Below are 15,941 nucleotides of genomic sequence, written 5' to 3'. Positions count from 1 at the left end.
CAGTTGTAGCCGAAAAAATATTTTCATGCGTTTAAAGTATCGTTTTAGCACTGTAATATGTACTTAGTACATGTCTTATACATTTGGATGCTATCTTGACCTTTGACCACTGTTATTGTAAAAAGCAGGTCGGCCATTTTGTCTTTCTCGCCGTTGGCTTTTCGAGCCGTTTTTTCGAGCAAATTTCAACCATTTTAAACATTTTACGGCCTCAAAAACTCATACAACGAGGAAAACAATTTGTAGCTGTCATTTTCATGCGTAATATTTCTTCTGGGGATGGTTTATTTTTCCGCCGAGCTGCCGAAAACTAGCGTCAAACCGCAACCATGCGGTTTCTTCGCGGCGGCCGGCGGGAGTTTTTGTATCGGAGCTTTCACGATGTAAACAAAGAATGAAAGATAGTCGGAGTTGTTTATCTGAAAATTTTGTTGTGAAACGCCAGCGGGGTGTCAGATTTTCTACTAACGACAACGTTTTCTTTGTGGCGTCATGGCGAGATCGACAATTCATCGACAATTCACAGGAATTTGTGCCGACAATGGAATGAATTTTCCCGGAACTTTTCCGATTTTGAAAAAAGAAATAAACGTACCGTCTAAAATAAGAATGTACCGGGTGGATTTTGAGGCGAAAAAAAATAAACGTACCGGTACGTTTAATAGAGAGCCGAGAGTAGCCAAGCCAGAAGGGAAAGAGGCAGGAAGTTGTTCTGTTTTGATGTCCTTGCATTTTGATGACAAGGTCTTTGTTTCGTGGAGACAGTACAGAACACTGGCAGTGCCAGAACAGGAAAAGATAGCCAACCGCCATCTAAAATTGGTGCAGATGTAACAATAAAACCCCATTTATCATAGAGAATGTGGACAAACATGGCACACAGGCCTCAGCTGGGGATGGTTTCTGACCTGATTAGATAGCAAACAGACATCTGGCAAAAATGTGGGGGATAAAAGCTAGAACTCAGCAAACAAGTATGGACTTATCAAACATGATTATCATGTTTTATCATATCACCATGGGAGGCCTGAAGCTAGGGGGATATTTGAGTCATGTCATTTTGGTTTCTGATGTGTTCTAACATTACTCCATCAGGTTATAAGTGATTCAGAAGAGGCCAGGAAGTGGAACATGTCGGGGAGTTGTCAGATCTTTGCGCCCACCCTTTAAATATCCCTGGCAGTTGTCTGTGTCAGAGCATAGCTATGTGTTCTATCATGTGGGAGACCCAATGAGACACCTGCACTGCATCACAGGGTATCAGTAAGGTGTCCATGTGAAGGGTTCCATGTACCCAGCAGGATTCACTGGAGGACAGACAACAGACACCAGATAACAAACCTGCTGTACAGTTATAAATTTGTAGCAAGGCTGGTGGCGCCCCCTTTCAGTGGATTGAAAACTGCAGGCTTGCTACCATCTGGCAAAATAATGAATAGTCATTATAGGAACTTGTAGTTAGTTCTACATTTGTTACTGATAAAACCCCAGAAACTTGGTCTGCTCTAAATGTTGCACCCCCAAAAAAGTGATGAAACTTGACAGAAGGAGAATTCCAGTATTTTCCTGCTGATAAAAGTTGGTTTCAGGTTAGTATACCATGCAGACATAGAACATAGCTGGTATTACAGGCTTTAGTTTTAGACACATGTGAGATGTTCACAGAAGAAGGCACAGTCACAGTCAGCACTCACACATACCCTTACTCTGCCCCAAGCCGCCCACCCACCCCTGAAAATTACCCAGACTCCTCTTCTGGCCCCAGAACAGTCCATTCCCTCAGAGATGTCGGAGATTCTGCGGCACCATCTCTGGAATACCGAATCGGGACTTGAAAGGGGGAAGTAGAAGGTTCGCCAGTCTTGCAGGAAATTAGCCCAGGTATATAATTGGACGGCTCCATCCCAGCAAATTACAGGTCAGGGGCTTGTGTCCAGCTGTTTTGGAGGATAACAGTTTGTAATCATACTGGAGGTGGGGCAGACTTAGGGCTGAACAAGAAAAAATTCTAACATTTCAAAGGTAGAATTAGGAAAAATGAAAAAGCATCAGTCAGTCAGAACTGGTAATCTAGGTTCTTAATGTTTTAAGGTTGATCCTAAGAAGAGATGATTCTAAGACAGGTAATGTATCTCTTTGCAGCGATGAAATGCGTTGCTGAAGGTAATTGATGTACCCTTGTCCAAAAGTGGTGGAACAAAGCATCAACCATGAGAAAGAAAGCCTCTCATCTTCACTAGGGACACTGGTCCTTGGAAGGTTGACATTGATTGATCTAGCAGACAGCTGATTCTGACCCCAAGGCAACAAGCATTGCTGCTAGGCAGGCGTGATTGTTAACGCGTGACCCCGACGACCTCCGCTTTTACAACGTCCAACCTTCATCGGATCCCGTCCCAGTTGGACCCATCCAACCAGGAAACCCGAAGCAGTATTGATTCCGAGTCTCCCAAAATCACTACCCACCTCCGAAACCCGATGCCCTATCTACTGGGTAGTTATGGCGAGGGGGATGAAATATACGACAATTAACCTACATTTGTATAGGTATCCTATAATCAATTTGCCAGAATTGCTTTTGTTGGATTATCATCCAGGAATCCAGGCATTATCACCTAGTATGGACTTTGCTGTGGATTCACTGATTTAAAGGAGAAAGCCTAAAAGCGTTAAATGCTAGATGTGAAGTCAGGAGTGTAATGGAAAAGTGTGTCAGAAGTTAACGAAGCAGATAACTGGGCTGTGCTTAATTGCTTTGTTATTGTTTTCCTCATTAACGAAACGTTCTTCTTTAGGTAGTAGTTTTTAATCAAAAGTCTTTTTTATTACAGGAATTGGGCTAATACAACTAAGAATATTTACTCAAATACATGTCTTGCCAGCCTTAAATACATGTCTTGCCAGCAATATAAGTTATTTCATGTTCTCTGAAACTTCTGGTACTTAAACGAAGTGTGTATCAGACCTGTATTTTAAATGCCTATTAATCAGTGCGTGTACACAGAATATTGATTACTTTGAAATGTCAGAAGAGACAATTAATACAAGAGTCAAGCAGGGAATGTTCAAGTATTTGATGTAGATAGAGGTCACCTTGAAAAGCAGTGTGACCTTGGCATCTGTAATAAACCCGATCCATCATGAAGAGAACCAAACTCTTCCGTCATGAACACAGCGTAATCCTGAAGGGCGGCACATCGGCCATATAGGGTCAGCCCTTCCCTGAAATATGCTGACCATCTCGCAGTGACTGATATTGTAGAAACACTAAGTTACTGAATGAATCTTAACATTTCTAGGCATTTGGTTTTGCAAGCCTCCTTTCGTCTTCAGGCTGCATGGTAAAGCATGGGGTACTTGCAATATTCTGTTATACCGGTGACCTTGAAGGGTTGCATCCACAGTGACCCGTGGTAGTTTGATATCCCCCATAAGAGCCTCTCGTGACAGCTCAGCCTTGGGCGGTGTCAGCTGCTTGCCGACCTGTCCTGACCTTAGACCTTCCCTGGCTGACACTCTTGCCAAGTCAAACCTAACCTTACAGTACCCCTGTCATACCTGCACAGTCTTCTGACAACACTTAATGCCACCATCGTTCCCAATAACATTTCCAAGACATGTCTTGCATTGGTAAAGTGCACAGTTCACCGTATCAGTTCGGCACTCTCAAGCCAGGGTACTAAAAATGCTACGCCACGATTGCAAAAACCTACACTGTTTTACGTTGTTCAAATTCCTGGTAGGACTATGAAGCGTAACTGTTATTCGTGCTGGACAGTAACTTTGCCTTAAAGCTGGCTTTTAATTGTGTTGATCTGAACCATCACGATATAACTGTTAACCATGCCGACACTATTGAATGTCATTTGTACATACTATGATAATAGCTTATTGCATTGATTTTACCCATAAAAATCGATTGTAAATTTCAGTGCAACTCCACCAATCACGACTATATTATATATATCCAAAAGGTTGTGTTCTGATCATTAGAATTCGGGTCACATTTCTTCACATTATGACAGCCTGAGGGATTCAGTGTTATGAAATAAGAAACATGGCCTGTTGATCCCCCAGTGCAGTCTGGGAGAGGGTTAGGATTCCCTAAACCCCCATGTTGCTTGCCAGGGCACACATTTCAGATTACCAGCCTCTTTACTCCAGAGGCACAATTTTCTGTTGATCCCTTAAAAGAATGAGATACGATATCATTCCATCCTCCTGGGTACTAGTAACTGTTCAGATTTCTTGCTTCATATCTTCAAGTTGCGATTAAGCTCTTATAATGGCCATAGAGAAAGGGTAATGACAGAGAATATAAATGATAATTGCCTTTTAAGGGAAGCTTTTGTTTTCAGACCAAGTTGATGGGTAGGAAACTTGTTCACTGATTTTGTAAAAAGAATGAAATGGAAAAGGGGTTTATATGAATCCTTGAGGAAAAAGTTATTATCTTTGAGATGGACCCTGTGTTTAACAATAGACAGATCCTAAATTTTCGACATACATTGGCCCTCTCTCATTAGTTGAACCACTAACTGCCATTCTCTCATTGGTTGAACACTAATTGTAATGGACATTTAAGATCGGTCTGTGGAATATGCCTTACAGTTTTGTGGTGCCATGCTGACTGGTCCTCCCTCTCTCCCTGCCCTACAGGTGTCTGCAGCAGGCGGTGGCGTGCTCGACTCCTGGGTCCAGTGGGTCGCAAGCGACCGCTCCCTCATCTGCATACCAACCGAGAGCGACGTCGGACTTCACTACATCACCGTCACCGCCATCGGCAAGCCCAACTCCACCTCTGAACTGCCGTCCCAGGCCAGCGACGTCTTCTCCATCAATGTGGTTCCGGAGACGGCGCCCGAGTCCACCGCCGCTCCCGCGTTGGCGTCCTACCTCGGTAACGTGGAGAACAGCGTGGTGTGTCTGCCCGGTGAGCCCTTCACCATGGTTACCGTGATTGTGGATGCCGACCCCAACAAGCTGTACCCCAAGGACAAGCTGAAGCTGCTGTCTGGCATGAAGGCCCACATGAAGGTACCGCTGGACTTCCTCAAGCTGCTGCCAATGGGAAACAAACGTATCCTGGACGCCTCCGCCTTCATGGCAGGGCCTGGAAACGTCAAGCAGTCCAAGACAGAAGGAATGCTGCTGTCCTGGACCGTGGGGTGTGGCAGCGACACCAGCAACCTGAGGGGCGTGAACCGTGTGGAGAAAACGGCCAAGAACGGGGAAATGGCTCGCGACCTCGGCTACGACGTGATTGGATGGCACGTTACCAGCCCCAAACCGCACGTGAGCAAGCGTATGAAGCGCCAGCTGCAGCTGCGCCCCACTCCCACGCCTGTGCCAGGCCGCCCACTACCCCCAGAAGAAGTGCCAGAGAGTAGCGCCATCCCGCCAACGCGGGTCATCCCTACCCAAGCCTCTCCCATCTTCACCGACATGGGGAGGACGGCCACCCTGGAACCCACACCTGCGCCGTCTAAAGTCGTGCCAACCGACACCAGAGTGTCTCTCACTGCTTCTCCACGAGCCACCAGGACCAAGCCTACCATGTCTGCCAGCATGATGCAGACTCCCACCATGCTGCCACCGAGACCCACCAGGATCGACGTCGTCACCAGCACAGTGGTGCCCAGCAGGTCCGAGCTCATCACCCCAACGCCAGTCTTCACCGTCCCTGTCACACCCACACAGGTCACACCACCTGTCACAACACCCGACAGGACACCTGGCAGGACACCTGAGAAGACAACCACTCCCAAAACAACACGACCCGACGATACAACACCCAAGAAAGAAACCACTCCACAGGCAACTACTCAAGAACCGGCCACCTTCCCCAAGACTCCACAAGTTCCAACAGAGCCCAACACTCCACCAGAACTCATCAACCACATCGACCGTGTTACGGTGTACCAGGGAGAGGTGCTGCGCTTCAAGATTCCCCGGGATACCTTCTACGATGTGGAGGATGGCAACACCAGGAAGCTCAAGCTGGTGTTCATGAACATCGACGGACTCATCATGCCCAAGAACTCGTGGATCCGCTTCAACGACACCAGCCAGGAGCTGTACGGCCTGCCGATGGGAGAGCACGTGGGCACTGGGGAGTACCTCATGGCCGCTTTAGACAGCGCAGGTGCAGTAGCCAGAGACGCCTTCGAGATCCAGGTGCTTCCTCGCACCAAACAGTTCAACCACAAGTTCAGTGTCAGGATCGACTACGACTTTGACAAGTTCAAGTACGACGTCAACAAGCAGCTGCTCCTGATGGAGAAGCTGGCCAAACTGTACGGAGAGAGCGACACCAGCTCCATTACTGTTCAGGAATTCAAAGCCGGGTCTGTTATCTACTCGTGGAGCAACAACACCCTCCCGTACTACCCCTGTCCCTCAGAGGAGATCACACGGCTCAGGGCTAAGTTGATGAAGGATGGAGAGATCAACCCAGAGCTGGTGGAGGCCCTGAAGCCGGAGTTTATCGTGACGAGGGTCTCGGTGGCTCCAGCTGGGCCCTGTGATACGGGCCGCGGAACAGACAGTCCTGGAGGTAGGAAACCCTTTCTATACACAAATGTGTGAAAACAAATTGGTCACACTGAGTTTATTATAAAAACTGAATACAGAGAGTCTTGGTAGTTGGGAATTTTTAGCTTGCCCCCTCCCTCCGTTAGAAGAAAGAGTCTCACGATACATTAAAATTGTGTGGATAAGTCCAGTCTTGTTAGCATTAGTCCATTTCGTCATTGAGTAACCAATTATTTGAGTCACACATCATCATCACACTCCCTACCTACCTAGTCCCATGACCGACACTGGCCAACTCGGCTCCCAGACAGCTTTTTAAAAGCATTTCTTGTTATGTTTCAGGTCCGATTATTGACACGGCTAGCGATCGCAAGACGAGCGAGGACGACAAGTGGCTGCACATCGTGCTGCCGGCGGTGATCTGTGCCGCCATCCTGCTGCTGCTGGGCCTCATCATCTTCCTGCTGTACCGGCGCCGCAGGAAGGGCAAGCTGTCCAAGGAGGACAAGCACACCTTCGTCAACAAGGGCATCCCCATCATCTTCGCCGACGAGCTGGAGGATACCAAACCCACCACCTCCTCCACGCCGGTCATCATGAAGGACGAGAAACCTCCACTGCCGCCACCGGAGTACCCCAAGGTGCCCCTCCCCGACATGCCTCCCGGTGTCGACCCTCCCCACACCCCCGACGACGAGTTCTCCACCCCTCCCTACCAACCACCACCCCCCTTCAGCACCCCCCAGGGCAGCAGGGGAACCAGACCCGTCATCGCACCCCCTTACCGCTCACCCCCTCCCTACGTCCCCCCGTAAAACCAGGGGTCTGTACAGCCAAATCCTCACTTGTGTCCAACACGTGTGTGAACTAACTACCTTTTCTTTTGCCATCACACAACGGACAAGTTTAAGTCAGTATTTTGTCAAGTTTGATGGTAGTACAAGTGCCAACAGTAGTTCATCATGTAGCCAACCAATGTAAAAAAAATTCTTAGTATTTGCTCTTGATTCCTATAAAGTACTAATCAATTCCAATCCGCAGCAGGTGCCATATATTTATTTATTGTACAAACATTATTATACCGCCAGGCCTAGTCTTAATACTTTACTAACCAAGTAACTCGTGTAGTAGGGTTTACAGCCAGGCTACGTCCACAATATGTGCAACGTCATCGTAAGAGCAGGTCCTAGAGATGACTGAGTGTGAGTTGCATAGATATTTCTGGTCCTGACAGCCTAGCATGATTATCTACATCTCCTCTGTACTGAACAAAGCCCCTTTCAGCAGGGCGTAACGTCCAGTATGTATGTAGATTATGTATGTAGTTCTTCTGACTTGATTTCGTATTGGTGCTGATTTCTTTTTTCTTTGTGAAAACCTGTCAGAAAACTGAACATCCCACTGTTAGTGATGTCGTGACCACTTGTAAGTTTGGTTACCGAAATTCACACCCAGGATCTTGTGAGGAGTGTGATGCTCCAATCTGCCAAATGTTTCAAAAGATGTTTGTCCATATCAAAGGAGGACAAAAAGTGACAAAACAACCAGTCCAGAAACCACTTTGATTCGGAGCTGGGAGTTTATTGAGAAAGTGAAACTTGTATCTAAACCTAGAGGCTTGTGTCAGTCAAAGTTTTTGAAAATACTGAACACATCTTTAGCGCCTTTTGTTTTGACCAAAGAAGGGTACAGTATATTTTAACGAGCATGTTGCCTCTTGTTACTTCTCACTACCTTTTAGATTTTTTGATATTGTATTATATTCTAAAATCTATATTGTATTGTTTAGTTAATCAGTTCTTGTTTATTATTTTTAACCTCTTATATGATAAACTTTTCAATTAATCCAGCACTGTGGGGTAAGAGACCTCCCGTGTTAGATAAGTGAAGATAAATTTTGAGTATTATAGATTTTACTTGATATTTTCGTACAAGAATATGCTGTGGTTCCCTCACTGACTTACAAGAAGTTGTAACTTGTAAGCCTCTTGCTAAGTCAGTGAGGGAAGCACACGCTGTATGTACTTTTTCTGCAATTTATTCTGGTTAACATTTGTGCACGTACAGATACACTTGTAAGATGGAAGATTTACTCCTAGAACATCAAATCTGTATGAAGTGATGTAGTAGCACGTTAAATCTGATAGGGGGAGCTGTTTATACTGTATTCTAATACAATGGAGACTGTGATGTAGCTGGGATGTTTTTTTGTCCCACTGTAGTGTTGATTTGAGACTACTTGGGTCCAGTAGGTAGAGAGACACTGTAACTCCCCCGTCAGCACCTGATCAGCCATATTATAACGTCTGTAGGTCCAACCTGTTCCAATAAACCATTTGTACAACATGTAAAGTGGTGTGGTGTGTTGCTGTTATTTGTGCTGAATGCTAGTCTCCACCAGATTGAATAAATAGTAAAAATCAGCCTAAAAAAGGAATGTAACTGGCCAGGGGAGTTAGCTGGCCATAGAGTGTCGGAGTCCAATTTACATGCACGGAATTGGACTCTCTATGGCCAGCTAACTCCCCTGGCCAGTTACATTCCTTTTTAGGCCAATATCTACTATTTACAAGTACTCAGTCTGTTGGAGACTAGCTGCATGTTTCGTTAAATGTCATATCCACAGCACAAAAAGTATGCAGTGTAGTCCGAAACATGAAGGAATTCACAAAAAGAGTAGGCCTTGTCAGAAGATCTGGGCTGTTTTATTGCCAAATATATTATTGCCCGAATATGTTGAAAGGCGGATTCCGAAGTAAATTATAATCACATGAAGATTTTTATTTCAATCAAATATTTGGTGCCACAATGTTACATAATGCCCCTTTTAGACTCTAGGGGTACATTGTAAGTCTTGGGTAAAACATCATTTTTGGGCAATCCCAAATTTCAGTCTTCAGAAAGTATATATCTAGCACTTTTATAGTGTGAACTAGAGACAGTGCATAAGATTTTGTATTGACATGAATAGTTCACTGATAATAAGGTACATGTAGACACACAACTCTAGAAGGAAGAAAGGATATCCAAATACATATCATTTTAGTCTTACAGACAGAAAGCAACTCTCCTTTTGCTTCTTTCTTTCCTCCGTCAAATCATTTCCCTCAGACCCGTCCATTTTTATTGTATTAATTGTCAGTTTAGGTAAACATAGCAAATCTGACAAGTTAGACCCTGTTCATACTAGACTTATATTTAGCGGTTTCAACCGGTTTTTCAAAAACCCGGCTAAAACCCTTAGCGTTCATACCAGACTTTTGATAACCGGTTTTGAAAAAATCCTGTCCGGTGAATATCCAATCGGCCATGACTGCAGTTTGAATAACCGTTCCTCCCGCTGTTCCGATTGTTGTCCTTGGTCTTCTTACTTGTATGCCGTCTTCAGTTGTTGTTTTTTTTACCTTACTGCGGCACTGATCCTTTATCTTCAAGAAATCAGCCTCCTCCAACATTTTTGTTTCGGTAGAGCCCTCGCCGCCCCCCCCCCCCCCAGCTTTTTCGAATTCGGCGACTCCTGCTCTCCAAACCTAAGTATAAGGAGCGTCTCGTCCGCCGACCAGGTTGCATATGCTGATTCCATCGCAGAATGAAGAGAAACCATGGAAAAACAGTGGAAACGAACTCAAATTGGTCAAAACAACGCGATTAAAAAAGCTTGCAGGTCGCACACGGTCAGGATGCTGACCCCGTGACCCCGGAATTACGACGCAAAAACCGGTTCAATAAACCCTTAGCGTTCAGACCAGGTTTTTCGGTGGAAAAACCCCTCAAAAACCACCTCCCGAGGTGGTTTTTCAAAATCGGATTTAAACCCCTAAAAAACCGGTTAATTTGCGTTCACACCAGGTTAAATAAAAACCGGTTTTTGAAAAACCGGTTGAAACCGCTAAATATAAGTCTGGTATGAACAGGGTCTTAGAGGCACTTTGGTTGGAAAGTGCCATGGCTCAAAAGCGCCCCTTAGCGACCAAAAAATCACTGCAGTAGTAGACGCCGCTTAGCTCACATTATGGTGCAGTCCTTTGTTGAACTGCTAGAGGCCGCTTTTTATCAATGCACTTCACCTTGTGAGCCAAAACTTGTAACAGTTACATTTTCGGCCCGTTATCCAGTCCTATCGTGGATTATGTGGGCTTTCTTCGGGGCTTTCGACTAGTCACCGGGCATGCAGTCGTTTGGAGTTTTGTGCGACTGGACACTGGAGTCATTGGACCCACCACGCAAAACTCCTACAAGGTAACCCTGAAGCTGACCACTCCTTAGGCCGGGCGCGCCGTAGAGAGCTCCCGCTCCGCTCAGGTATCGTATACTAGTACTAGTAATATATAATCAAGGCATTGTGGCTTAATCCCTGTCAATGGGTTTTGTCATGTACATCATCCCATATCGGTTGTATAGAAATGTACAACATAATTAGTCGCATACATGTGCATTATTAATACAATGTATTGGGCTGAACGTCATTTCATTTGCGTCCTAGGGAATATATTTAAAACATGCACGGCACAGTAATTCCATTCGTCAGTTTGTCAGTGCGAATCCCCTGTTTCAAATCCGATGCCAGTTTCAGGTGGAAGGCGTGGTCTGCCATCTCCACGCGTGGCGCGTACCTGCCCACGTCATAAGCAGACGACCTGAGGCCCTTCTGAACGCGCTCGCAGATGAAGGTGTCCTCCTGCTGGACCTTGTCGCTCTCTGTCAAGCTCGTCTGGACGAACTCCTGCAGTTCCGCCTCTCCCCGCAAGGTCTGGGCGAACTCCTCGGCGAGCCAGTAGTCGTAGATGACTTCTGTGGTGTCGTGAGTGAGCGGCAAGGCGATGTTGGTGTCCAGCCAAGGCCCGTACCTGTTGATCATCAGGTTGGGATAAACACAGCCGTAGATCGACGTCTTCCCGATGCGCTGTCTCGTCATGGACTGGTCGTCCTCCGCGCTTCCCGAGCACGTCTGGACAGAGTACAGCTCCTGTACGTCTGTGCGGTACGTGTCGATGCTGAGGTTGGACGCCAGGTTCCTGTGCAGGTACTCCACGTGGTACCCGCCGTCCAGGTAGTTGTCCAGCACCACCTTCCAGTTACAGTTGACGCGGTACCGGCGGCGCTCCACGAACCGCAGACCCGAGGTGAACCCGAGGTCGTCCAGCTGGTCCTTCAGGGAAGTCACCTGGGTCTCGAAGTCAGTTCCTGCGAAAATTACAGGTGAGGATATTTGTAAATGGATAGACACTAAGGTAGATGTCCTTGTCACACATTCAGAACCTTCCTCCGAACACCAGTCAACCAAGGTTGGCTGAAGTTCGTGAGCAGTCTGAACTGTCTGATCAGATTTAGGGCACGCCTACCTTTCTAAATGAATCGAATCAAATTTGAGTCAAATTGACTCCCGACCACTGCCAACCTACTCCCAAACACTCCCCAACCATGGCCCAACCTCCAGTCCACACACGAATGTTTCAAACATTGAGCTGACGCAGCCGAACAGTAGCCAACCTCGCCGAACACCAGGCAACCACAGCCGAACTTGCTCATATATATATATCACGAGCTACTCGTACTCCTAACTATAATCGGGGGGAGTTCGGCAGTATTTGGTTTTGTGTGGCAGGGGCTTAAGGCACAGCCGTGGTACTATGGGAACTAGTCCCAATGTTGATGAATAAGCCGTTAGAACGTTTTACCGTCTTCCTGTCCGTCTGGACGCACAAGGACGAGCGGGCCCCACGCCTTCACCGCCATCGGCTTCAGCCCGAAGTTCCTGGCGGAGAAGTTCTGGATCCCGCGAAGCCGCATGGCCTTGGTGAGCCTGCCGTCCAGCCCGTAGGTCCAGCCGTGGTAGCAGCAGGTGAAGGCGTCGGCCGTGCCCTCGTCCTCCCCCGCCAGGATGGCAGCGTGATGCCGGCACACGTTAAAGAAGCCGCGGAGGGTGTTGGACTTGTCTCGGACTACGAGGAAAGGTTCGTCCCCGACAACACCTGAAAGGTTGCAAAGTCACACAGCTAGTACAAAATAGGATACTAGATATAGATAACGTTTACAAAGAATACTGAAAATATTTGCCTTCACAGCCCAACAAACTACTGTTATGTTCTATATTCACATATATGGTGACCAGCCCTCCAACTTGCTACATAATGAGACCCATCACCACAGGATGCTACAGCACCAGTTACTAGTGCAATGTTGACAGCTGCCTGGTCCAGGTCATTGACCTTGTTTGTTTGTCTGTTTGCTTGTTTTGTTTGTTTGTTTGTTTGTTTGTTTGTTTGTTTGTTAAGAAGAAACAGAACAAAAACAGAATGTTTCCTTCTGCGAGTGAGTTAAAACTGTAATAGATAGAAGCCAGTAATTACCTGTAAAATATTGTCCCGGTGAGGCTACCTGGTCTGTCCGTCCCACAGCCACCCAGTTCCACTTGAAGACGGTCCGTTTCTCAAGCCCATAAATCGCAGGGTCTGTGAACCTGTAGTCAGGACAGGGACATTGTCAGATTCTATTAAAGAGGTATCAAAGAGGCCGTCTACATCGGGGCATTACAACCATCCCTCAAGAAAGACGGGGGGCGCCACAGACTTTCCTGCAACATTACCCCACTGCTCACCGAGTCACGTGTCGCCACAGAGACGGTGGATTGCTCATTTCAAGACTGGAGTTGTGCGGTCGAAAATTTGAGTAAGTCCAATTTCTTGTGTTGGAAATAACAGTTTATAACTTGTTTTTTTTTTTTATAATGATCAGATTCTATTCAAACAAATGGCCATTTCCTGGCCACGGGGCGTTAGGCACTGTTCCAAACCGATGGCGCTGTGCTTGGCTGCATTGCGGATTATCTTGGATCTATTACTGTTTACATCGCCTCGTTCGTCCTTTCCGTTGTCAATGGGCCAAGGGTCCTCAACATTGTCACTGCATCTACATCTGTTTTTCACAACAACGTTGGAAAGGACGTTGCAACACGCACTGAGCCGAAAAATGATATTCAAAGACTTATAACGCTGGCAAAAAATTGACTGTACCGAAAACTGTTTTGACGTACGTCAAGAATGCAGGTTCAGATTGTATAGGTAAAAGTACGATCATGATGATGAACCTACGTTCTTGACGTACGTCAAAATAGGCCGACGTCACTGGAAAAAATCACCGCAGGAAGTTTTCGTACTCTCGCGTGCGTACGCAGTTTTCAGTCGGCCCTAAGCGCAGAACAGGTAGCCTGGGTACCATCCTACTTATATGCCGGGGCTCCCACACTCGCTTCCCTAACAAGTAGTTTGGGCGGAGCCTCTTCCACTAGTAGATGACCCATCAGTACAAAGTCCACGTGACCATGTGCTGTTTTGGTAAGGGCAAAAAAGTTGCTGCATATGTATGACAAGTACAGCCACAAATTTACCTCGAGTACAACAATTTCTTGTTAGGGAAGCGAGTGTGGGAGCCCCGGCATATAAGTAGGATGGTACTCAGGCCTGTAGCCTGAGTACCGTCTGGATTTAGCATGTACAGGTGCGCAAAATAAAGTTCTTCCCTTTGGCTTCATTTTAATCATTAACCTCCAGCATATAGTTGTTTACCGCTGTCGGCCATACTACGTATATACATTGGTGTCATTGTTTGTTGCTGAACGTCAATCGGTAACTGGGCGCGATAAAGTGAACTGCAGATCACAACGATGATGTGTCTGGAGTTAGGGGCTGTTCGGGCCTGAACCCGCTGAACTCTGTTTGACTCTTTGTAAATGTTGACCCGGAGGCGAGGCCTAGTGACAGCTAAGTGTGTTTTATGGGGGCAACGTCGCGGGTCAGGGGCTGGATGTTTTTTTCTTCTTTTCAATGTCTTTGTTCTTTTTACATCAATTCGCACTGTCAAACCATGCATTAAGAAGCTGTTTGCATTTTTAAGAATCAAAGTAACTAATGGCCAAAGTGGGGTATTAAAACGAGTAGAAAATTTGAACGCAAAACAAACCTTCATACAGTCCAGTAAACTCATAGAATAGCATACTTCACATCAATGACAATGTGATAGCATAAGCAGAGATTCAGCTCCAGTGCATATAACACACCGATACAACCTATTAACAAATGACAATTGTTTTAAAGTCAGTCAATGTGTTCAGTTGTACGTGGTTTTGATTTTTAGTAGATACTGAACACCTATAATGCAAGGTGCTAAAAAAATAGTTACTGTTTTCAATCAAAACTTGACCATCATGGAATTGACAGGATTAACCAAGCATATTCTAGCAGTCAACACACTAAAGCTGCACTGTGTAAGCTGTGACAAGTAATTATTTTTCTCTATTTGCCCATCGCTGACGTTTACTACCTACCAACTTGAAGGGGGAGTTGTCGCCCGTTCGACCGGGGTCTCCGTGCAGAACTTCTGAACTTCCTCGGCGACATACGCGTCCCTGGCCGAGGGAGCCACGGCGGAGCTGCGGTAACGTCTTTCCGCGAAGCGAAAAGATATTAGAACGGTTCTTCTGAACATGACTATTTGCTACGACGTCACAAGTTGCTATCTGTAGGCGCCAACACTGTGAGTTATATTGCTTGTCAACACACGTCGGAGGTCCAACTGTTCAAGTCAGTCTCGCGTGAAAACACGTGATTTGATTACCCGTAGGTTTCGTCATTGTGTACTTTGGAGCGGGGCCTGGACTCGTCTGGATTTAGCATATACACATGATGCCCTGGTACCAATATAGATATAACGTTACATTTATCACAGTTTATTATTAGCTTCCATTTTATGCAAAGAAAAAGTATACCAATATTTGAATGAATGAATGAACGAACTTTATTGCTCACCGATCGTACATGCTACAATGTACGGCAGTTAAACAATACTACAAGGCTAATCTATCCCACAATTATAAGTACATGTAAAAAAATTATCGATGACAGTATGTGACTTATAGTTATATATGGATGATTTGGTCTCACTTTGGAATGAACTTATGTATAAACAAACTGACCTCAAAACATCAATGAGATGAGATCGTCGCAGGGTTGTCAGGCTCGAATGAGTGACGCTTTGCTATTGGCTGTTGTTAACTTAATTACCAAATTCAAATTTTGCTCATGATGAACGCGGTTCTAAGATGGCGAGTGCATGTGAATGGAAGGAGAGAACTCTGTCCAACTCTGCCCAGAAAGACGCGACAAGTCCGCTCTTTGGTGGTAAGTTGCACTTAACTTTGTCTTAATTACTCTCTGGACTAATGTAGACAAACCTTCTTGAAGTGAAATGAAACAAGAACACAGAATTTCGAAAATTACTTGCTGCAACCGCTCCTCCCGTATTTTTAAAAATACTGCACTTAGTCAATCTCCCGCATGGGGGCGCTGCCGCGTGGTCTGATGAAACAGCTCATTGGAGAGATTATTTCAAGTACAAGTACATATAACTCA

The 15,941-nt window shown here is 45.9% G+C and overlaps 2 protein-coding genes across 5 annotated transcripts in view; one reads left to right on the top strand and one right to left on the bottom strand.

Moving 5' to 3' along the window:
* Positions 1 to 8,880, top strand: part of LOC109477025 (dystroglycan-like) — a 39,982-nt gene extending 31,102 nt beyond the window's left edge. For all 4 annotated transcript variants that reach the window (XM_019778043.1, XM_019778045.1, XM_019778044.1 and 1 more), the window contains exons 3-4: positions 4,660 to 6,556; positions 6,877 to 8,880. In XM_019778043.1, the coding sequence (XP_019633602.1) occupies positions 4,660 to 6,556; positions 6,877 to 7,349 (2,370 nt within the window). In that variant the 3' untranslated portion in view covers positions 7,350 to 8,880. The remainder of the gene's footprint in view (positions 1 to 4,659; positions 6,557 to 6,876) is intronic.
* A 1,597-nt stretch (positions 8,881 to 10,477) lies between these two features.
* Positions 10,478 to 15,071, bottom strand: LOC109477047 (choline monooxygenase, chloroplastic-like). Its single transcript, XM_019778077.1, has 4 exons — positions 14,858 to 15,071; positions 12,885 to 12,994; positions 12,213 to 12,506; positions 10,478 to 11,718 (listed from the first exon to the last, which is right to left on the bottom strand). Exons 1-4 carry the CDS (start codon positions 15,016 to 15,018, stop codon positions 11,027 to 11,029), a joined length of 1,257 nt encoding a protein of 418 aa, XP_019633636.1. The 5' UTR covers positions 15,019 to 15,071; the 3' UTR covers positions 10,478 to 11,026.
* Between the last annotated feature and the right edge of the window lie 870 nt (positions 15,072 to 15,941).

This window comes from Branchiostoma belcheri, unplaced genomic scaffold, assembly GCF_001625305.1.
Source record: "Branchiostoma belcheri isolate BF01 breed outbred unplaced genomic scaffold, Haploidv18h27 scaffold4, whole genome shotgun sequence".
Taxonomy (NCBI): domain Eukaryota; kingdom Metazoa; phylum Chordata; class Leptocardii; order Amphioxiformes; family Branchiostomatidae; genus Branchiostoma; species Branchiostoma belcheri.
This window is presented reverse-complemented; position numbering and strand designations above follow the sequence as displayed.